Source organism: Liolophura sinensis, chromosome 6 (assembly GCF_032854445.1).
Source record: "Liolophura sinensis isolate JHLJ2023 chromosome 6, CUHK_Ljap_v2, whole genome shotgun sequence".
NCBI lineage: Eukaryota > Metazoa > Mollusca > Polyplacophora > Chitonida > Chitonidae > Liolophura > Liolophura sinensis.
Genome location: NC_088300.1, coordinates 4,133,505 through 4,157,770, shown reverse-complemented (window position 1 = coordinate 4,157,770; position 24,266 = coordinate 4,133,505). Strand labels below are relative to the sequence as shown.

The 24,266-nt window shown below is 40.7% G+C and overlaps 2 protein-coding genes across 2 annotated transcripts; both read left to right on the top strand.

The window, feature by feature from the left end:
* The first annotated feature begins 461 nt into the window (after positions 1–461).
* LOC135469087 (countin-1-like) lies at positions 462–5,527 on the top strand. Its single transcript, XM_064747611.1, has 7 exons — positions 462–487; positions 1,213–1,429; positions 2,018–2,153; positions 2,729–2,841; positions 3,984–4,082; positions 4,437–4,577; positions 5,081–5,527. The coding sequence occupies exons 1-7, from the start codon at positions 482–484 to the stop codon at positions 5,164–5,166; spliced, it is 798 nt and encodes a 265-aa protein (XP_064603681.1). The 5' UTR covers positions 462–481; the 3' UTR covers positions 5,167–5,527.
* Positions 5,528–9,109: 3,582 nt separating this feature from the next.
* Positions 9,110–14,337, top strand: LOC135466163 (uncharacterized). Its single transcript, XM_064743540.1, has 8 exons — positions 9,110–9,231; positions 10,415–10,637; positions 11,042–11,199; positions 11,984–12,066; positions 12,637–12,746; positions 13,013–13,183; positions 13,614–13,730; positions 14,152–14,337. Exons 1-8 carry the CDS (start codon positions 9,158–9,160, stop codon positions 14,335–14,337), a joined length of 1,122 nt encoding a protein of 373 aa, XP_064599610.1. The 5' UTR covers positions 9,110–9,157.
* The last annotated feature ends 9,929 nt before the right edge of the window (positions 14,338–24,266 follow it).

Below are 24,266 nucleotides of genomic sequence, written 5' to 3'. Positions count from 1 at the left end.
AGAGGGATGAAATTAGATAGCACGTACCAACGCCATCAGCCAAACACGAGTTCGATTGGTGTTTGATAATTTACATCACCAGGGAATTGCGTGGTACAACCTGTAAACGAAATCAGTGACAGACCAAGGTTTTAATCTTAGACAAAACAAGTTGAGAAAGTTGCAGATTTTCCAGACTACCCAGCAGAAAAAATCCAAACAACCTTCAAGTTGAAATCATTATGTCTGTGAGAGGGCGTACTCAAAAAACTTCATGGAGGGAAATGTGATGATGGGTCGTTTGTTGGCCTTTGTTTTTAATCCAGCAGTTCCAGGAGAGGGAACCTATTTGACCCGACATACATATGTCGACATCAGTTATCTGATCGTATTTCGAACGACATGAGCAATCACGTGGTTCTTCCGAACCAAAGTCCACACGTACGACTAATATCTGATCCTGTTATCAAAATCCATCTCTTTCTCCGCTAGATCGAACATCATGAAGGTTGGTCTATCTGGTCTATCTATCTATATATATATATATATGACATTTTTCAAAGTGGTTTATTTCCAAAAGCTTTTTAGTTACCTGACATATATCCTTAATTGCACATTGCACCCTACTGTGTGGCGACTTGTGCCGTTATTGTCCACTGTATAGACAAATGTTTGCAGATACGTTTCGGCATTTGTATGCGGAACCAGGCTTATCCACGACAAAGATGTAACACACAATTTTTCTCTCTGAAGCTTTTTCTTTTCTGCGTTCTTTCCGAATTGGAGTAAGCTTATTGGAAAACGGAATTATAGAATTTTAGGTCGGTATCAGAGAACCATTCTTTTAATCCTTGACGTTGTCTCGCGGTGTTGGTTGTATAGTTCTGTGGAGTTAACTGTGTATGTATACTATCACCTTGATCTATTCATTATACTGGCTGCATTAAATGCTGCTGTTAATTATGCTCTGGTCGCATTTTAGTTGTGCAGGTAAGCAAGCAGAAGGATCCAGTGATAGGCGTTCAACGCGCTCATGAATACGTGTAGTTTTTATGACTGGGGAAAAGCGGAGGGCCATTCTCCAGGTTCTTGACAATACTCTTCGACTTAGTGCAACAGTTAAACCAGCCAAAGCTGGATTCGAGCCTGAGCAACCGTTCGGATAGGGTCTCTAATTCATATAATTTCAATCTAGTATCAAATGACGCAGGTATTGTCACGTTTTATCTTCAGCTGTTTGTCGTCACGTCTGTTGGCTTTCTGCTGGCCGTCGAGGCCTTGGCGCTAAAACCTGTGTACTTCCAGCAGCCTCGGGCTGAGCGTCGTACAGCCCACATTCGGCAAGTGACCACGATACCCTCTCGGGCCGCTAGGGTGGGACTAGACCTGTGCCCAACATGTATTGACTTCACTGGTCAAGCCATCAATACTCTTCTTAACATCATTCTCAGTATGTATTATTGTTGTTATTTGTAATGAGATTTTGGATGCACTGAACTGTAAAACTTCGTATGTAATCCATGGATTACGTCTAGTCGATGATGCTTGTTTAAATGTATACCACTGAAAGGCATAACTGAGATCCCAGGACTGGTGTGGTCTAAACTGCCTTCAGTTTGTAATAGGAGAGTTAACCAGGCCATGTCGTCAATCTTCACCATTGCTAAAAGTAATTATGCAGAACAGTGTATTAACCATCAAATATATAGGCCTAATCTGCATATAGCTGCATGCGGAAATAACGAGTTTCTGACATAATTTCAGATCACAAAACCAAGTCCACAAACTGAAGATATTAGCTTTTTACCAGCATATATGCCGAATATTTTTCGACGAACAGCAGAATGATTTTTATCTTCATCGAGTAAAAGATTCTAAAAGGCATTTGGATAAGTACGTTTTTCATGAAGTGCGCGGCATCATTTCCAAAGAAAGACTTTCTTAATTGTATACACACGCACAAATTTGTGTCTTCTCTGTCTGAGCCAGATAGTATGATTCCATTTGTCTCTCTCTCTCTTGTTCTCTCTGCCCCCAGACGCCGGCGTTGTGGGTACGTGTGGAGAATTGTGCCAGCTGCTGGAACAGAAAACCGGAAGTCAGGCCTTGGGAGCCGTTTGTGATATTCTATGTGACGTAGTCGGTATTGAAGAGTTCATCAAGCTGATTGAAAAGTAAGTCTTGGCCTAAAGTTCCGAGTTATACCAAAGATGGTACTTCTGTTTTGTTGCATACTCCTTTCCGTGTGTCAAGTTACTATGCATTGCTTGTTATACTTCTGAATCAAAATGAAATTACAAACCTATATAATGTTGACATATATTAGGTATATAAGGCGGTCAAACAAATCACTATACTGTTGTGTCTGGATAACAGCGAGTAGTCTGATTCATGTTTAGAATTTCCAGCCTTCTTTTCAATATTTTAATTCGGCATTTACTTCCCAGTTGTTTGTCAATGTGCACATCTTAACAAAGTTATATGGATGATCGTGCTGGGTTTATGCAAACTTAGCATGCAACCAAATGTGAATATATCAGAAAATAATCATGACATGTGGGGTGTATCATAAGTATTTGAGCATTTAAGTTTATCGAATGGTGCAGTGGGACATAGGCCTACTTGTGTATACCACTAGGTATGTCACTGGATGCGTATATGTATGGTTAGATGCTGTGCCTGTCTTCCTAGATATATAGATAACCTCAATCAGCCCGACAATAAACAAGCCCTGTGTTTAACTTTCAAGGGCGGATCTCGACCCAATTTATTTCTGTGAGCTTCTGAAGGTCTGTCCCATCTTTGATAACGGCGATGCGAAGATCACGATGTTGTCTGTTACTCCAAGCAGAGGACCACAAGGTACGTGTGTAGTGATTAAGGGATATTGTACAGAGCTATCTCCGTACAACAAACGTGATATATGCTGAAACATCTACATCAGTCGGATTATCTAGAATTCACTCATTTTTCTCTCACTGGACTGTAAACAACTACAGGTACTAATATATACTTTTTATTAAAATCTTATACAATCTGTTTTAATCAAACTGCACTAAACTTTCGAATGTTTGTAACTTTACAGCTGAGTAATTCACTTTTCACGTGAAATTTATCATGGAGGTATACAAAAGTACTTTACTATGCGTTCGTCGTACACTATGTATATATTTGTTTAGCCATTTAGACTCTCGACAAAGCAAGTACCACCCCCGCTTAAAATGTTGCCGATCGTAAAACGGCAATCTCTATATACATGTCGTATTTATTTATTTATTTATCTGATAGGTGTTTTACGCCGTACACAAGAATATTTCGCTAATATATATACGACGACGGCCAGCATTATTGTGGAAAAAAACCAGGGATATATAGCCTGAGGGAAGCCCACAGCAATCCGCAGGTTGCTGATAGACCTTCCCACGTCGACCGAAGAGGAAGCCAACATGAGCTGAACTTGAATTCAAAGCAACCACATTGGTGAAATCATCTGTATATAAATTAATGGATGCGTTTGGGAGCAAAATAATGTGAAGAGATTTTGATAATCTTCTGTACCGGTACACAACGCAGTATAACGAATGAATGTTCATCTCATTAGAAGCTGTTTTTAACTTTACCAAATGGTTGAAAGTGACACTTATACCCATTTCTACCACACGAAAACACTACACACGTAGGCCTACACTGTTAGTGAATATACATGGCGGTACATAAAAACAGACTTTACACACGATGACGGAAGAAACCCAATACCTTGTCACATGTTTTGGCTATAGTGGTCATGACAGTTCAGATTATCTACACCCAAAAGATATATTGGCCCTACAGGAGTCAGTTATGATTGTGTACCACCCTACGGTGTGAACCCTATTGGCGTGGATGTTTACACACAGACGAATTAGTGATGAACGAGCACACCTAAAAGATATGATTTAAAGGGAAGATGACGTGGCTGTAGCGTATAGGTCTAAATGGTTGCTCTTTTCTCACCTTTTGTCCAGGTACGACATTTGTTGTCGACTTAGAATTTGTGTCCAAGAACGGAACAGGCACCGGTCAGATTGACCTTGAAATTTTAGCTGTGGACGGTCTGCCACTTGGTGAGAGAAAATTTTATATCACTGGGTGAATTCTGACAATTTTACATGTATTTCATCAAAGTAACTTTTTTTCTCAATTAAAATACATGTGGTACGTGTAGTTCCACGCCTTCTAACTTGGTGTGTGTATGTATGCACACACAAAGGTCCGTTTGAAATAGTCGCATATGTCTTGTAGAGTGGATGACTGTTAAATAATAGGAAATTCTATTAATTATATAGGGTAGCTCGAAATGTCCTCTTTAAGGAATAAATATCCATCTTTTGAATATATTTCTATATTATCTTACACCTTCTCCGTCAGTTATACCACCTGTATGTCTGTCCATCTCACAATGTGCAATCATGTTATAGGGGACGCGTTCCTGAACAAGCAGTCACCCCCGGGCACGTACGGGTTGAAGTTTAACATCAAGGCTGAGCCCGACCCTAACTGTGACCCTACCCAACAGGAATGTGAGCAATGGCTCCCAGGAAACTATGTCGTCAAAGTCGGTGAGATCAAAAGCTTTAATATTAAAGGATTTAAGCCTTTCAAAAATACATGGGATTGAAAATTACTGCAGACGATCAAGAAAACATTTGTAACAAGTGTTTAACTGTATAGGAATGATCAAATGGCTATTTTACATGACGATATATGAATACATCTTAAAGATGATTGTGCGTGTCGAAAATCGAATATCACAGTAATTAATGCTAGATGTACATGTAGATATATATTGATGTATACTATTAAAACGTGGTGTTTCAATTCACCTCAAATATAACTCACAAAAACGAGGCATCGAGAACGATATAAGGCGCATGCATGCATGCTTTCAAATTTCACAGTCTTTTTAGTAAAACAAATCAAGACTTTGGCCAACAGCTAGTATATCCACTGGTCTATATTTATTTATTTATAGATTTTATTTATTTACTTAATTATAATGGCTGTTTAATGCTTCATCCAAGATACACTGCTTTATTAAAATGACCCTATGTTGTCTTTTCAGCTGTGTGTAATGGGGAATGCGGCAGCGCCCATCCCCACAGTAAGATCTACGATCAGAACAGCACGAACTTTACCCTAACCGGATAAACACGGAAAACCATTCTGAGTTTAAGCAAGAAATACGTGTATTTCAGGACATACATTTCTGCCAAATCAGTTTATGATAGTGAAAGGAGTATGAGGATATAAACGTGATTATATACACTGATTGCATTTGCCCAATACATCGGCATAGGTCTATATATATAATCATGGAATAAAGCGTTCAGTTATTATGTAATAAAACGTCACAAATGTTGTTTTAAGTTAGATTGTATGTTTGTTTGTGTGATGCAATTTTATGTTATCTGTATTATTTTTACTATAGACCACGATAGCTATTGACAAGTGAGGTGGCATACATGGGCCCGAACCCCACTCTCGTTACATTGATTCCATGCCGCATTACGTCAGGCAGTTTGTCAGTTAGACCCTGTGAACAAAATGGGCTAGGTTCTTGTTCAGGTTGGACAAACACTGCCTCTGTGTGCTGTGTTAGTATATACTTTAACGATATATATATATTTCGTGAAATGAGATCTGTATGTTAATAAATATATGGAAAGTGGATTAACGTCACCTGCAGAGTTGATATGATAAACCTAACGCTTCCTAGTGAAGTCGTTATGACCATACTCCGTAGTCTGCAAAATTATTTTATTGCTTGATCTTGATGGTGGTCATATCGCTTCAATGATTCGCATGCAAGTGTGCCCTTCGGCGATTGAGGTATCAATAACTTCAGTATGTTAGCATGCGTGTGTTTTCAGGCTATTTAGCTATGTACATGTACATTTCCGCCCCCCCCCCCCCCCCCACACACACACACACACGCACACGCATACACACAGTCGAACAGATCATAACAATGTAAACATACATATAGACATGTAGGTTTTACATTTCGATTTCCATGCACCAAGCCTTTTAGTGAGTTCCTCTCAAAAAGACGAGATAGCAGACAGTTTCTCCATCTCCACACATAGGCCTGCTCACACATACTTGTATAACCTGTTGCGTGTGTCTAAAACACTGACAAATAATGTCTGTATGCGTTATCACTCAGGTGCACTGCATGGTTCCAAACAAGTCATTCCGCAGTTTCTTTATTAGCCACAAGCATGATGCATATAGAAATAGGGGCATACATATTGGTAAGTAAAGCCCATGGGTATAGAGGTATAAAGGTAAAAGCCAGAGCATCCTTTAATTACCTGTGGATTTTCACTAATACACGGTCTATATACCCCGCATGCAGTGCAACAATGTGTGCTATAAAATCTCCATTGTTTCACTTTTTCTTCTTCTATAGCGGAGAAGACAAAAAAAGCAACTTCTGAGAACTGGATTTATTACGGTATTTACGTATAGTTCAAAACTTGTCAGAGCCTATCCCTATACAATGTATGTAATGCATATTGCGGGATACAGTTTGTAAGGCTTGCGTAAAAACTCGCAACAAAGAAACAACTGACTTCTTGAAAAAAAAAATAAACGCCTGTCTAAGTAGCGAGAATGTTATTTGCTACATGACACGGCGTTATATACATGTGTGTAGGCCAACATTCAGGCAGGCGTAATGGTGTTGACATAGAGCGATGTAGGCCAACCTTCAGGCAGGCGTAATGGTGTTGACATGGAGCGATGTAGGCCAACATTCAGGCAGGCGTAATGGTGTTGACATGGAGCGATGTAGGCCAACATACACACAGGCATAATGGTGTCGATATGGAGTGATGTAGGCCAACATACACACAGGCATAATGGTGTTGACATGGAGTGATGTAGGCCAACATACAGACAGGCATGATGGTGTTGACATGGCGCGATGTAGGCCAACATACACACAGGCATAATGGTGTTGACATGGAGCGATGTAGGCCAACATACACACAGGCATAATGGTATTGACATGGAGTGATGTAGGCCAACATACACACAGGCATAATGGTGTTGACATGGAGCGATAGGGCAACATACAGATAAGCATAATGGTGTTGACATGGGAGCGATATAGTCCAACATACAGGCAGGAATAATGGTGTTGGCATGGGGCGATATAGTCCAACATACAGGCAGGAATAATGGTGTTGGCATGGAGCGATATAGTCCAACGTACACACATGCATAATGGTGCTGACATGGAGTGACGTATGCCAACACACAGACAGGCATAATGGTGTTGACATGGAGTGATGTAGGCCAACATACACACAGGCATAATAGTGTTGACATGGAGTGATGTACGCCAACATACACGTAAAGATAATGGTGCGAAGTGATGTAGACCAACATACGGAAAAAGATAATGATATAGACTCAGAGTGATGTAAACCAACATAACAGACAAAGATAATGATGTAGGCCAACATACACACAGGCATAAGGTTGTTGACATGGAGCGATGTAGGCCAACATACACACAGGCATAATGGTGTTGACATGGGAGCGATATAGGCCAACATACAGACAGGCATAATGATGTTGACATGGAGTGATGTAGGCCAACATACACACAGGCATAATGATGTTGACATGGAGTGATGTAGGCCAACATACACACAGGCATAATGGTGTCGACATGGGAGCGATATAGTCCAACATACAGACAGGCATAATGGTGTTGGCATGGAGCGATATAGTCCAACATACAGGCAGGCATAATGGTGTTGACATGGAGTGATGTAGGCCAACATACACACAGGCATAATGGTGTTAACATGGAGCGATATAGGCCAACATACACACAGGCATAATGGTGTTGACATGGAGGGATATAGGCCAACATACACACAGGCATAATGGTGTTGACATGGAGCGATGTAGGCCAACATACAGGCAGGCATAATGGTGTTGACATGGAGTGATGTAGGCCAACATACACACAGGCATAATGGTGTTGACATGGAGCGATATAGGCCAACATACACACATGCATAATGGTGTTGACATGGAGGGATATAGGCCAACATACAGACAGGCATAATGGTGTTGACATGGAGTGATGTACGCCAACATACACACAGGCATAATGGTGTTGACATGGAGTGATGTACGCCAACATACACGGAAAGATAATGTTGCGAAGTGATGTAGACCAACATACGGAAAAAGATAATGATATAGACTCAGAGTGATGTAAACCAACATAACAGATAAAGATAAAGATAATGATGTAGGCACGGAGTGATGTCGATCAACAAACTGTCAAATAAAATGGTTTAGACACGCAGTGATGTAGGCCACTATCACGAAGAAACGATCGATTTCATTTACTAGGCTTGTGAGGTTGACAAAGTAAATCGTAGACAAGTTGGCCATAGCTGTGCCAGCCCGCAAAAGCCGAAAAGGCAAAGTTTCGTGTCGTCTTGTACCGCCAGATCTTTCATTAAATGAATGGTCCATGTTCAAAGAAACTCTTTTAAATCGTATACTAGTTTGTGTTAAAATGATAACATATTCTAAGTGTTAATATGACACAGCATAAAAGTTAAAAGATGAGAAATATGATTACTACTAGCATCTTAAAAGACCGCGCGTGATGATTGTTTGCAGGTAGTGTAACATAATGTTGAGATTTGTATTATTTATAAAGTGGTATATAACACATAAAATTGATAATGTTAAAATTCGAGGGCCATCGAATAATGTTTTGTGTCGTCTTGTACACAGGCCCCTCGTTAATAAACGACTCTGATTAGTCTCGGCTAAAGGCCAACCCAGATTTTTTGAATTCGTGAGGAAACAAATGTTATCAGAAAAAGAAAAAAAAACAAGACGAAAGCATTCATACAAATACATGTACGAAGTCATAAACTGAGTGACACAAGTTATGCTATTTGTATAAAAACTGTCACACATTGTTGCACTTCAACAGTCACCAGGAGTTGCTCCCCTTTGAAAGGAAGTCTTTGTAGCGTGCCTGGCAGTCACCAAGGTGCTCTTAATCTTGTTTAGACATGGTGGACAGTGATAGCTGACGTGCGGGCACCACAGATAGGATTTCCAGTGATCAAATATTGATAACCTTAAAACAATCATGTCGGCAGGATCGTCTCAGCTCGATTTGCAGGCCCACAAGAAAAGTGTTTTCGTGACACAGCTTCATCAAAGGTAAGCCTGTGAATAAAATATACAGCCTTGGGGATCACCTGCCATGAGAATTGAACTGGTCGTTAATCGCTTTCACAATTACAGCTCTTCTAACACTTGCTCTAGCTCCAGCTAATAAATATACATGGCCGAGAAAGCAAGTAATTCACCAGAAAGATGTACATCAATTATATTCACGCAGGTAGAAAGAGAAACATGCAGATATGCATGCACATGTATTAAGTACCGGTACTATCACCTCACGCTTACCCGCTTCAGTCATGTTAATGCACCAGCCCACATATATTATGACTCTCTCCGAATGAGGTGATAAGTTCGAATCCAACGCAAGCTTTTCATTTCGTCTTTACTTCAGCTAAAGATGTACATGCAAGTATAGTACAAATTCGCAGAGTGTCACTAAGCAATTAAATTCATTGTGTTTTTGGCAAAAGGTAATTCAATTATCTGGTATCTGCATCACTTTATTGCTGCTTTACATGAAATGAAATATATTTTTTTGCCTTCACATGTAAAGTGGACACATCTATGCTATGTATTGTGTCACTTTTTCAATTTCCTGACCTTTGAAAGCTTGCAGTAATCAAGCAGGCTGGCCCTTGACCAGTGATGTCACATGAACAAATCCACCACTTGTTGCATCGGCTGTGATTTTGTCTTAAGGCTTGTCAGGTACATAACAAAGATTGGTGATTATCTCCAGGCATTCTGATATCCTATGAAGATAAATAGGTCAACCTGACTGACGTTGTATAGATGAAATATTCTTGAGTACGGCATAAAACACCAGTCAGATAAATAAATAAATAAATAGCTAATGAAATAAATAAATAAATTACCTGACCTATTAGCCCAAATAAGAAATTGTGTCATTTTCAGCAAATTGTCATGAAGAGATTTATATGGAATATTCATTTATGGAATAGTATACAGTTTGGTTCTGTTGTTCTGAAGGGAAAAAAGGCATTGTAGCCAATGTTAAATTGTTCTGGGCATTGCAAAACCATGTGGTTAGTCCTCATATCCAGGTCATTGACTTTGTAAAGATTTTAAATATATTGACATTTGTGTTTTATCGTTATTGCTGTTCTCATGAGTTCTCTAGCTGCTTCAAACAAACTTTTTGAATATAAACTGATGGAGAAAGTACCAGTATACAAATATGTCATATTCTTTTATATAGGGAGGATGAAGATGAAGAATTTCGAGCATTTCCCATTGTGAAAGAGTCAGGAGATAGACTGATAGAGACAGGTATAAACACATTACAGAAAACCCTTCTGCTGAAGAAAGAGGTGGAGATAGAGCAAGTCCAGTATGAGCTGGCGTGTAAGAGACAAGAGTTCAAGGAGAGAATGGATATGTGTACTCATCATCAGATTGAAGTACAGAAGAAACAGCAACAGGTGACATATGTTTATCTACATTGATGTACATTTGTGGCAAGTGAATGAAGCTCACTTGATGGAAATTTGTGGCTATTTTCAGCAACAGATGAAAGCACTTTACTGCTGCGGTGAATGTCTTCAAAGATGCTGCCAAGTCTTTGTGTAAATAATCTTTAGGTGCAGAATGAAATGCACACTGTATGTATTTGGAGTGTAACAGCAGAATACTTATATATTTGAAGTAAAAAAGACTCAAGCAAATCGCATTGCCCAAACCACTTAAGGTATTAAATCAGATGGTGATAAAAATGTTGTGATCTATATATATGAAGTAACTTGGTTTGAAATTAAAATCTTTTCTATCAACTTGAGATATATTGAGCATAACAACAGAAATGCTTTCCTTGTTATGAACATTTCAGATGAAAGACAGAGTGGCCAAATTTGAAAAATTCATTAAAGAAAATGAAGCAAAGAGGCGAAGAGCCATCGAGAAATATCAGGCTGAGGTGAAGATGAAAGAGCAGAAAACAAATGAATGTGCAGCATTACTAGAACAGCTTGAAGAGTTGAATGACAGGTAAGACATCTGCCCACAGGTGTCTGCATGTATCAGCATAAGGGCTACTTTGTACATGGATTATCTAGATACGTATTGTCTTATGTTGGTGCTCAGGCCAAGTAGATCGGGTATCCAATCAGCCTGCATGACACCCTGGGACTGGGCTGGGTGTCCTCGTGTCTTCAAGCCCTGAGACTGGGCTGGGTGTCCTCATATCTTCAAGCCCTGGGACTGGGCTGGGTGTTCTCGTCTCTTCACGCACTGGGACTGGGTTGGGTGTCCTCGTGTTCCTACAATAGGCACCATTATACAATTGATGGAAATGAGACCATCCAACATGCTATATGTAGAAAGGAAACTTATAGTGATATGACTCAAACACTGGTAATGTTCAAGGTGAGGTTCAGCCCAACGTGAACAAAGAAACAAACATTATGGACTTATTTCATTCACCTGGTGTTGTGTGAATTGAAGCACAGGTTAAAATGTATAATAGCGAAAGGCTGTGAAACATGTGTAGGCAGGTATTTTTACCTCTGACCAGTGAAAATATCACAGAAACCACCCAGACGCAAGGCAAGAACCCAGATTGCTCTAGGCAGGGAAGTCTACCCACTACTGTTTGCTGCTTAACACAGCTTTGAGTGGGTTTTTCTTGTCTTTTGCGCATTCAAGTCAAACAACTAGCAACATTACAATACTTTCATTTATGATAAAGTTGCCTTGTGTAGCCAGATGATTCTCTGCTCTGATACATTCTTAGTCTATTCAGGCATGCTAATGCGTTCCTATTTGGTTTCAGACACAGATATTTACAGAAGAAGTTAGCAAGCTATAAGAAGTATGAAGATTATCTTCTCCAGGTGATAGATGCCATGCCTGAAGGTAAATATTCAGTCCTATTTGATCACCTGGAGAAGCCATTGTACTACATATACTGCAACTCTTCCTCTTAGCTATGGGGGACCTGGGGAGGGGAGGGTGGCATTTAACTTATCAAGTGTGGTAGTCTTCAGCGTGTAGCAGTTCAGCATAAAATGTGAGTAAAGTATATGATTATTTATGAAGAAAATATGCCAGAAAAGAAAATTTATTTGATGTCAGTTAAGTTTTTGGATGCTCAAGACACCAAAAGAATATTCCACCTGACCTGACCAGTTAAGCTCCCGACTTAAAGCCGCAGCCAAACCAGCAGGGACTGGATGATTCAGGCATGTAGCTAAGGGTAAACTGCAAAAGTAAGCAATGACCCCTAGTATACAGTAAAATTCTTAGTTTCAGATTTAGATTTCACTGCTCCAGAAGATGACCCACTTGACACACTTGGGACCTATACAAGTTTGATGTTCTGTATTTAGTTATGCGAACAAAATTCATATTGTGTCCCTAAAACCCATGCACCTGTCAATCAGTCAATGAGTTAGATAATTAACTGTGTTTTATTTTGTGTGTCAGATTATATCCCATCCAGTGAGGACAAGCTGAAGGGTTTAATGATGAGGCATCGAACTCTGAGTGACTCCAACAAAGGGCTGGTCAGCAATCTCGTCAACACCTCAGATGAGGTAAAGTTGGTGTCTGAAACCTCCGAGTACTGTTCTTCACATTCAGCTACATTAGTGCTACTTGTGGAAACTTTTACTGTAAAAAAAAAAAAAAAAAAAAAAAACCCTGTTCATTGTCCATTGAAGAACTGTTGGCTAAATTTGCATTAATATGAAGGCTATTTACTTATATAGTTTATTATTTTCATTTGGGTTTCTAAACTGTTTATCAGGTGATGACTTTTATGCGTATTATGTGATATATTTCCTTTTCTGCATTATTTCAGCTAGAGAAATTAAAGGTAGAGCTTGAGGAATTAAAGCAGGAACATGATAAAAGAAAAGTTTCCAACAACAGTGAATTAGCTATTTTACAAAAGAGACAGGACAGTTTTATTCAAGACAACTACAAGAAAGAAGAAAACTTCTTAACGGGGAAAGGAGAGCTTAGGCGAAGGGTAAGGGCCAGCATAATACCTGTGGATATTTCCTTACATTATAATATGTATCATATATTACGTTGTAGTGAGGTCTGTCTTGCACACAATTATGTTCAGTATAAAAAAAATTTTGTCTCCTATCACAAATTATTCAAAATCTTTAATAAAATGGAAGTTGCATTAAATTCAAAAGAAATCTATCTCATTACCAAAGTTTTTTGTTCTATTTTTTATGTGTAAATATCTTTAATAAATTGTCAGATATAAGATACCACTAGTACATATGTATTCCCAAATTTGACATTTTATATTATCTGATACATTAATATACATATTTATGTGCAGTAGAGCATGTGATGATGAACATTACATGACCACACATTGATATGTGTGATGTTTTCCTGTAATGTTTTCATTTTGTTCTTGCTTTGTTTTGGTAACTTTGTAGAGAACTGAACTGGGTGTGATATTAATGGCAATTGACAATATAGCAGACAAGTGTCAGAAGAGGCTTGACATTCCACTAGACAAACTGAGCTTGGAAGAAAAATTAGCGAAAATAAAGGCAAGTCCTTCATGCAGAATGTCATTGCTATATACACCTAGATGTAAATATATGTTGCATGATCAAGTGGAAATTTGCCAAAGCTGTTGAAAGTTCATTTATTATGATAGTTAAACTTTATTTATGTACATGATAGCTGTTTAATGTTGTACTCAAGAATTATTCACTTCCATGTACTTGACGGCAGTCAGGTGAATGAGTGGAAGAGCCCTGAACCAACCACAGCCCCTCCACAGGCACCGGCTGACTAACCAGCAGACATTGACAGTTGTACAAATGAATAAAACTGTGGTTAATAACGGAATTCAAAGTTTGCAGGTAGCCTCTTGTAATGTAAATGTACAGTAGCAGAAACTATGTACGTGATATGATCATTATATTTTGACAGATTTGGACGAATTTTTGTATGTTTATTATATAGGACTATCTTTGTGAACGTGAAGAGGTGGCGAGGCTAGCTGATCCCAACAGAGCAGGTAGCCCTTCTCCTGATACACAGAAAACCTCCCCCCAGCGAGGGAAAAGCAGCAAAAAGGGCAAGAAAGAACCATCAAAGGGTGTCAGAAAGCCTTCTCCGAAAGTGACAATTACCGTCAGTGAAACTTGATTTGATGGTGGAGAGCGAAGCCTGTCTGACTTCTGAATACAATATGTGGAATGCTTTATTAGTCCACTAGCATAACTGAATGTAAACACACGTTCTCACAAGCTTCAGGCCTATAAAGTGGAACTGTTTATTCACATTTCACTGAAAGCGATTTTGAGTGCTTGATTTTTCATGTTTGCTGAGTATGGCGTAAAACACTAATCAAATAAATAAATAAATAAAATCTTTATGGTAATCGACGCTTTGCCAGATTTGAAGGGTAATCAGATTAGACAAAAAACTCAAGATTTAATTTGTATTCAGCTATGCTGATGCTTTAAGATAAGGCGGTTAGAGTGAAGCTGTGGCGATAGTATAAGCTGTTTCCTTCCCTGAACCTGGGCGTTATTCCTGTGACAATTTCATCCAATACATTGTGGTTATTACGTTGTCAGGATTGCTTCATTTATTCCACCGTCTCTTACACCATTTTTATTGTGGCAAGCAATTCGGTCTAGACGTTGCTGCTCTGACCTTTCAGCTTTTTGACATCTTATCTTATTAACATGGGCATTACATCAACATTTTGCGGGATGACGTAAGTACGGCGAATTGGCATTTTCCATCTTTTGATATGTAAACATTTGGCAAACATATACATTGTTGGATGAATGATTATGTTTTTACGCCACTTTTGGCAGTATTCCAGTCATGGTATTATTGAAGACCATCTGGGCACCTCCTGGCACAGCAGGGTCTATCAAATCTGTGGGCATTTCCTTAATACCACGTGAGGCTACATGATACACCAGATGTTCATGTGAAAGAGATAATATTCTATCTTTCACTGTGTGGTTTAATATGAGATTCTCCAAATATTTGATTAAGGCATATGTGAGATGATGTGAAACTTCTTCCAACATTCTTAATACAAACCCTCTGTGTCCTGCCTGAATGCCCAAATTTAATGACTGCCATTCCTGAACATATCGTCAATCTTCACCTTTCAACCTCATTTTCAATGGAATTTTTGAATACAATTGAAAAAAAATGAAAATGACACTAAAATGAATTTTTTATATCAGTAAAGATGCAAGCTTCGTAAAATCGGTAAAAAATATTTCTCTACTCCCCATAGTACTCTCAGAATGTGTCAAACTATTGGTTGAAGAGGCGGTTGAAAGTTTGAAGAATTAGGCCTTCATTAGGCTAGGCCTACCTGCTCTTCACAGTTAGAATATAAGTTAGTATATAAAGTAGACATCATAATCTACCAAGAGAGTTTCCAGATGAGTTGAAAACATTCGCTTATATAGAATCTGGGGTGTTATTGCTCAAATACAATCTGATCAGTATTCGTGATCCTCACCAATCTTTCGACAAACCCAGTATTCAGGGACACCTGATTCACCAGCTGTTACCACGATGTCTTTTTCGTGATAAGTATTCATGATGCGCGGCTTTCCCTGGAGACGCCCAGTATTCAGGGACACCTGATTCACCAGCTGTTACCACGATGTCTTTTTTTGTGATCAGTATTCGTGATACCCAGCTTTACCCAGAGAGGTCAATTATTCAGGGACACCTGATTCACCAGCTGTTACCACGAGGTAATTTTTGTGATAAGTATTCGTGATGCGCGGCTTTCCCTGGAGAGGCCCAATATTCAGGGACACCTGAATCTCCAGCTGTTACCAGTTGTTTTTTTTTTGTGATCAGTATTCGTGATACCCAGCTTTACCCAGAGAGGTCAAATATTCAGGGACACATGAATCTCCAGCTGTTATCATGATGTTTTTTTGTGATCAGTATTAGTGATACCCAGCTTTACCCAGAGAGGCCCAGTTTTCAGGAACGCGTGAATCACCAGATATTACCACGATGTCGTTTTTGTGACAAGTATTCGTGATACCCGACTTTCCGTGGAGACGCCCAGTATTCAGGGACACCTGAATCTCCAGCTGTTACCAGGATGTTTTTTGTGATCAGTATTCGTGACCCTCTGCTTTCCCTGGAAAGGCCCAGTATCCAGAGACATATATACTTCCCACCAGTTGTTACCGCCGTGCTTTTTGTGTTTGGTATCTCAGGTATTTTTACACCTAATTGCCTACCATCTTCCAACCTGAAGTGACTGCTCTGCCGTCTTGCGTAAAGCCCCATTTAGGTCTGTACCACTTTTCTGTGATCCATATATCAATAATATACTATAACAAGTTTTGATTGAAACTTATCCAATTAAAAGTTTATATATTTTAAGATTTTGTACATGTTTAAATATTTCATATTTAAGACTGTTTATAAGATATCAGTTATTCAATATATAAATGTACTGATGTTACAAATGTTCTGATTATTTAATTTATACGTATTCATTTGTGTGGGAAATGTTTCTGATATATGTATACTTTGTAAAGTACAGTTAATGCAACCGTTACTCTTCCGAGACAGGGGGAATTCATACATGTATAGTCTTCGTGTTAAATGATTTTTAGAATCTGTGTACATGAATTTATAATGTGTGTTCACGACGATCGACGAGGTTCTTTTTGTTAGCGACCCAGAATTATACTGATTTTTCTATGAACAGTTTGCTACACAATAAACTTTAGTTGTTTCGTGATCCTTGGCTTTCCCTGGACATGCCCTGCTCTGCAGGGATTGATCCAGGAACAACATAACAATATTAAAAGACTATAAGTTTATTTATTCTAGTTGCCGCATTCAACAATATACATGAGAATTCGTGCATGTTCAGTATTTCATATCAACCTATATATTTGTATAAAATATTTCAAAAAGCTGAAACTTGTTAGCTTTATCAGGTATGGATCTGAGTCACATTGGGTACATGAAACACAAACGGCTTGACCCTGCTGTCTGACATCTGCGCCGTGGTTAAACCCACTGGTACAGGTCTACACCGTAAACTCTCCTTGTCTCGTACTTCTAAATTGGATCTTATTTGAACACTAACTAAGTGTCCAAGAGATATAGTCCAATAAAGACAAAAAGAAACAATTTCGGGTAATCACATTTATTATCTTTTCATTTCTTATGTATTTATTTCATTTGGGCTTTACGCCTTACTCCATGGTGGACAGCTTGACCGGTGGCCAAAGCATCTAGGTTATTTGATTGGTGTTTTAACGCCGTACTCAAGAATATTTCATATATCCGCCGGCAGCCAGCATTATGGTGGGAGGAAATCGGACAAAGCCGGGGGAGGGGAGGGAGGGGGGAGCGGGCAGACCCACGACCATCCACAGGCTGCTGGAAGACCTTCTCACGTGCGCGTACGGTCGGAGAGGAAGGCAGCATGAAACAGCATCTGGACAGGCACACAGAAAAAATACTCGAAAAATGTTTCAATTTTGAGGTGGTAGTCAGTTTTAGGCCATCCCCTGGTGAACCACCACAGCTCTGGCACGTCCTCATGTGTGAGGACCAGATATGCACACCGCATTGGGTGACATTAAATTGCACGAACGGCTACTCGATAGACCACCCATTGTCATCAGCATCTACGAAGAGTTATTGAGGAATCTAAAAATTGCCTGTCCAAAGGCGGGATTGAAACCGTACTTCGTTAGTGATTGAAAGACAAGCATGTTAACCACTCTTCCTCGGCCTGCTGACAACTCCTGACAGAAACACATATAATAGTAGAGAAGCTGCTTATATCTGTATGTATGAAGAAGCGATCTCATTGGCCAGTTGCTAGTCTTTGACTAAAATGACCAAAAATAATTAATTCTAAGACTGATATTGTTCAGATTATACCAAACATCTTGTTCGCCTCACACTCCGCAAAGTCTGAAAATATGTCCGTCTATTGCTCTCGTTTATAGAGGCCGACACATATGATATGAAATGGCCAGTTTTGTTTTTTTTAATGAGCTTAATTTTGATTCGTCTCTCTGGTTTAAGTACAATTTCCATGCTTCTTGTAAATGCTAGTTCGATGGAAAACTGCACTAATAAGTACATTTGTGAACTGGTGACGTAACCTAGGATACCATCGATAAAGATTACTTTAATGGTAAGTTTTAACAATTAAAAAACTCAAATGCAACAATGTGTATGCATTTACGTACACGTGACAGCAGCATATACATCTCCAACTCTTCCATTCTTCGTCCTAGAAGACTGAAAAGAACATATTCAGTGATGCGATACAAAAATACATAACAATGCATGATAACAGGAGAATATTCAGATCAAGCTTTCACCATGCAATTTTTTCTCATAATTCAACAAACCAAGATATATAAAATTGTCTCTACAGACATATAGACTGTACAGGAAAGTGTCTCGCTAGGCATACAGCCACAAAATAATTCACGGTGTCAAAACGGACAATCCGAAGGAAACCACAGTGAAAGGGTTTATCTTGTCACGAGTTCTTCTCAACCATCTCTCTGGTTTGAATTTGTCAGGCTCCTCAAAAAACTGGGGAGAGTAGCTTAGGACGGCAGCGTTTACTATCATCGGCTTCTGAGGAAAGAAAGAATACAGTAGGTCCATGATCAGCAAGGAGTATTTGTAGCTCGCCTATTCCATTGGCTATAACTGGTATATGGGATCAGTAACCTATTGCCACTTAATGTACTTCCCTGTATTTCTGGGTATAAAGTCTGTTAGCTCTATCAGTCGGTCCTTTTTTATGCTTTGCATGAAAATTTATATAAAATGCCTAAACTTTAAGCAAGTATGAATTTTATTGATGAAAGATTAAAATTCTTAACAAGAGAGCGCACTAGGAGAATTCTTTCATCGTTGAACGTAGAAAATGTCCAATTGTATCGTGTTACCTGTCAAAAATGTTAGGCAACTAGTTTTGATCACATTCGCTATAACATGGGCGTCTGAAAAAAATGTCATGAAAGTAATTTAGAGTGGAGGAATGATAGAGAAGATTGAGAATCTGAATTTTTGTGAACTTGAGAAGTTCCTAAAGGAAAGAGGTGACATTTGTGCCTTTGGTAAAAGGTGAGACGGATGGTCAGTAAATTAATGTTAACAAAGCTTGCCTAACTTTTTTCTTCATTCACATGACACAGCAGGACTGTTTTTACCTTTGATGACAAGAAAGTTCCAACTCGAAACTTCCCTATTACGGTGTCAGGGAGCGATGAGGCTGCGAGTGACGTTACCTTGGCATTGCCAGATACCCATCTCAGTTGAAGGCATAAGAAGGTCTAGATCTTGACGATCAATCTTTTTAGCCTAAGTGCATAATTGAAGGCTTGACATAAAGTTAAACCTGTTATTAAGTCTTTAACCAGTTTTGAACAATCGTCTATGGAAAATTAATAGACACCTGAGGAAATAAAACAACTTCAACCGCACATAGTAGGGAAGCCCTCGCGTGATTCCGCGGAAAATCTGTCACTGTGAGAAAGTTGATAACGCACCTGAGCGATGGTTTGGGGTGTGTGTTGCAAAGGGTCATTTGCAAGGGCCACGGGGCGACAATACAACATAAAGTCTCAACGCTACACTGGCATAATGCTATGTTGTTGAATTGTCGTTCTGCTCACTGCCTGAGCAATGACAGCAATGGCTTTCGACATGTGGCACAAAGTTGTGAAGACAGCAAAATCAGATATACAAAAAAATTTCTTCCATGATAAAGTTACGGTTTCCTGGGTTACCAACTACCCCCTGTCAACAGTTCCCTGGGTTACCAGCTAATCGTGTCAACATTTCCCTGGGTTACCAACTAACCGTGTCAGCATTTCCCTGGGTTACCAGGTGACCGTGTCAACGGTTTCCTGGGTTCCAACTACCCGTGTCAGCAGTTCCCTGGGTTATCAACTAACCGTGTCAAGGGTATCCTGTGTTACCAGCTAACCGTGTCAACGGTTTCCTGGGTTACCAACTAATTGTGTCAACTGTTTGTTGGATTACCAACTAACCATATCAGTAGCTTTTTGGGTTATCTCCTAACGGTTTCAAGAGTTTCCTGCGTTTCCAACTAACCGTGACATTCGTTCATAGGGTTACCATCTAACCGTGTCATCCCTTCACTGGGCTACCAACTATCGGTGTCATCGTTTCCCTGGGTTACCAACTATCAGTGTCATTGGTTTCCTGGGTTACCAACTAAACGTGTCATCCCTTCACTGGGTTACCAAATATCGGTGTCATTGTTTCCCTGGGTTACCAAACTAACCGTGTCAACAGCTCCCTGGGTTACCAACTATCAGTGTCATTGGTTTCCTTAATTACCAACTAACCGTGACATCCGTTCACTTGGTTACCAACTAACTGTGTCATCCCTTCACTGGGTTACCAACTAACCGTGTGATCGGTTCACTGGGTTACCAACTATCAGTGTCGTTGGTTCCTGGGTTACCAACCAACCAACCGTGTTAACAGTTCCTTGAGTTACCAGCTAACCGTGTTAACAGTTTCCTGGGTTCCTCACCAACCATGTAAGCAGTTTCCTGGATTAACAACTAGTTGTGCGAGCAGTTCCCTGGAATACCGACTGGTCGTGTCAATAGCTCCCTGGGTAACCAACCAACCATGTCAACAACTCCCTGGGTAACCAACCAACCAACCATGTCAACAGCTCCCTGGGTTGCCATCATGTTACGGCACATGCTACTTACACGTGACCATCATGTTATGGCACATGCTACTTGTACGTTTATTTGATTGATGTTTTACGCCGTACTCAAGAATATTTCACTTGTACGACGGCGGCCAACATTATGGTGGGTGGAAAACGCACAGCTTGAAACCCACGACCATCCACACGTTTTTTGCTGACAGACCTTCCCACGTACGGCCGGAGAGGAAGCCAGCATGAGCTGGACTTGAACTCACAGCGACCGCATTGGTGAGAGACTCATGGGTCATTACTGAGCCACGGAGGCCCCTCTAATTATACATGGCCAGCATGTTACGGCACATGCTACTTATACCTGATCAGCTTGTTACGACACATGCTACTTGTACGTGACCTGCATGTTACGATACATGCTTCTTGTACCTGACCAGCATGCTACGGGACATGTTACTTGTACGTGGGCAGCTTGTTACGACACATGCTACTTATACGTGGCCAGCATGATTTGGCACATACTATTTATACATGACCAGCATATTACAGCACATGCTGCTTATACGTAACCATCATGATACGGCACATGCTACTTATACGTGGCCAGCATGTTACGGCACATGCTACTTATACGAGACCTGCATGTTACGGCACATGCTACTTATACGTGGCCAGCATGTTACGGCACATGCTACTTATACGTGGCCAGCATGTTACGGCACATGCTGCTTATACGTGACCTGCATGTTAGGGCACATGCTGCTTATACATGGCCAGCATGTTACGGCACATGCTGCTTATACGTAACCATCATGATACGGCACATGCTACTTATACGTGGCCAGCATGTTACGGCACATGCTACTTATACGAGACCTGCATGTTACGGCACATGCTACTTATACGTGGCCAGCATGTTACGGCACATGCTACTTATACGTGGCCAGCATGTTACGGCACATGCTGCTTATACGTGACCTGCATGTTAGGGCACATGCTGCTTATACATGGCCAGCATGTTACGGCACATGCTACTTGTACGTGACCAGCATGTTACGGCACATGCTACTTATACGTGGCCAGCATGTTACGGCATATACTCCTTATACGTGACCATCATGTTATGACACATGCTACTTGTACGTGGTCAGCATGATACGGCACATGCTACTTATACGTGGCCAGCATGTTACGGCACATGCTACTTATACATGGCCAGCATGTTACGGCATATGCTACTTATACGTGGCCAGCATGTTACGGCACATGCTGCTTATACGTGACCTGCATGTTAGGGCACATGCTGCTTATACATGGCCAGCATGTTACGGCACATGCTACTTATACGTGACCAGCATGTTACGGCATATGCTACTTATACGTGGCCAGCATGTTACGGCACATGCTACTTGTACGTGACCAGCATGTTACGGCACATCCTACTTATACGTGGCCAGCATGGACGGCACTTGCTACTTATACGTGGTCAGCATGATACGGCACATGCTACTTATACGTGGCCAGCATGTTACGGCACATCCTACTTATACGTGGCCAGCATGGACGGCACTTGCTACTTATACGTGTACAGCATGATACGGCACATGCTACTTATACGTGGCCAGCATGTTACGGCATATGCTGCTTATACGTGACCTGCATGTTACGGCACATGCTGCTTATACATGGCCAGCATGTTACGGCACATGCTACTTGTACGTTTATTTGATTGATGTTTTACGCCGTACTCAAGAATATTTCACTTGTACGACGGCGGCCAACATTATGGTGGGTGGAAAACGCACAGCTTGAAACCCACGACCATCCACACGTTTTTTGCTGACAGACCTTCCCACGTACGGCCGGAGAGGAAGCCAGCATGAGCTGGACTTGAACTCACAGCGACCGCATTGGTGAGAGACTCATGGGTCATTACTGAGCCACGGAGGCCCCTCTAATTATACGTGGCCAGCATGTTACGGCACATGCTACTTATACCTGATCAGCTTGTTACGACACATGCTACTTGTACGTGACCTGCATGTTACGATACATGCTTCTTGTACCTGACCAGCATGCTACGGGACATGTTACTTGTACGTGGGCAGCTTGTTACGACACATGCTACTTATACGTGGCCAGCATGATTTGGCACATACTATTTATACATGACCAGCATATTACAGCACATGCTGCTTATACGTAACCATCATGATACGGCACATGCTACTTATACGTGGCCAGCATGTTACGGCACATGCTACTTATACGAGACCTGCATGTTACGGCACATGCTACTTATACGTGGCCAGCATGTTACGGCACATGCTACTTATACGTGGCCAGCATGTTACGGCACATGCTGCTTATACGTGACCTGCATGTTAGGGCACATGCTGCTTATACATGGCCAGCATGTTACGGCACATGCTGCTTATACGTAACCATCATGATACGGCACATGCTACTTATACGTGGCCAGCATGTTACGGCACATGCTACTTATACGAGACCTGCATGTTACGGCACATGCTACTTATACGTGGCCAGCATGTTACGGCACATGCTACTTATACGTGGCCAGCATGTTACGGCACATGCTGCTTATACGTGACCTGCATGTTAGGGCACATGCTGCTTATACATGGCCAGCATGTTACGGCACATGCTACTTGTACGTGACCAGCATGTTACGGCACATGCTACTTGTACGTGGCCAGCATGTTACGGCATATACTCCTTATACGTGACCATCATGTTATGACACATGCTACTTGTACGTGGTCAGCATGATACGGCACATGCTACTTATACGTGGCCAGCATGTTACGGCACATGCTACTTATACATGGCCAGCATGTTACGGCATATGCTACTTATACGTGGCCAGCATGTTACGGCACATGCTGCTTATACGTGACCTGCATGTTAGGGCACATGCTGCTTATACATGGCCAGCATGTTACGGCACATGCTACTTGTACGTGACCAGCATGTTACGGCATATGCTACTTATATGTGGCCAGCATGTTACGGCACATGCTACTTGTACGTGACCAGCATGTTACGGCACATCCTACTTATACGTGGCCAGCATGGACGGCACTTGCTACTTATACGTGGTCAGCATGATACGGCACATGCTACTTATACGTGGCCAGCATGTTACGGCACATCCTACTTATACGTGGCCAGCATGGACGGCACTTGCTACTTATACGTGTACAGCATGATACGGCACATGCTACTTATACGTGGCCAGCATGTTACGGCATATGCTGCTTATACGTGACCTGCATGTTACGGCACATGCTGCTTATACATGGCCAGCATGTTACGGCACATGCTACTTGTACGTGACCAGCATGTTACGGCA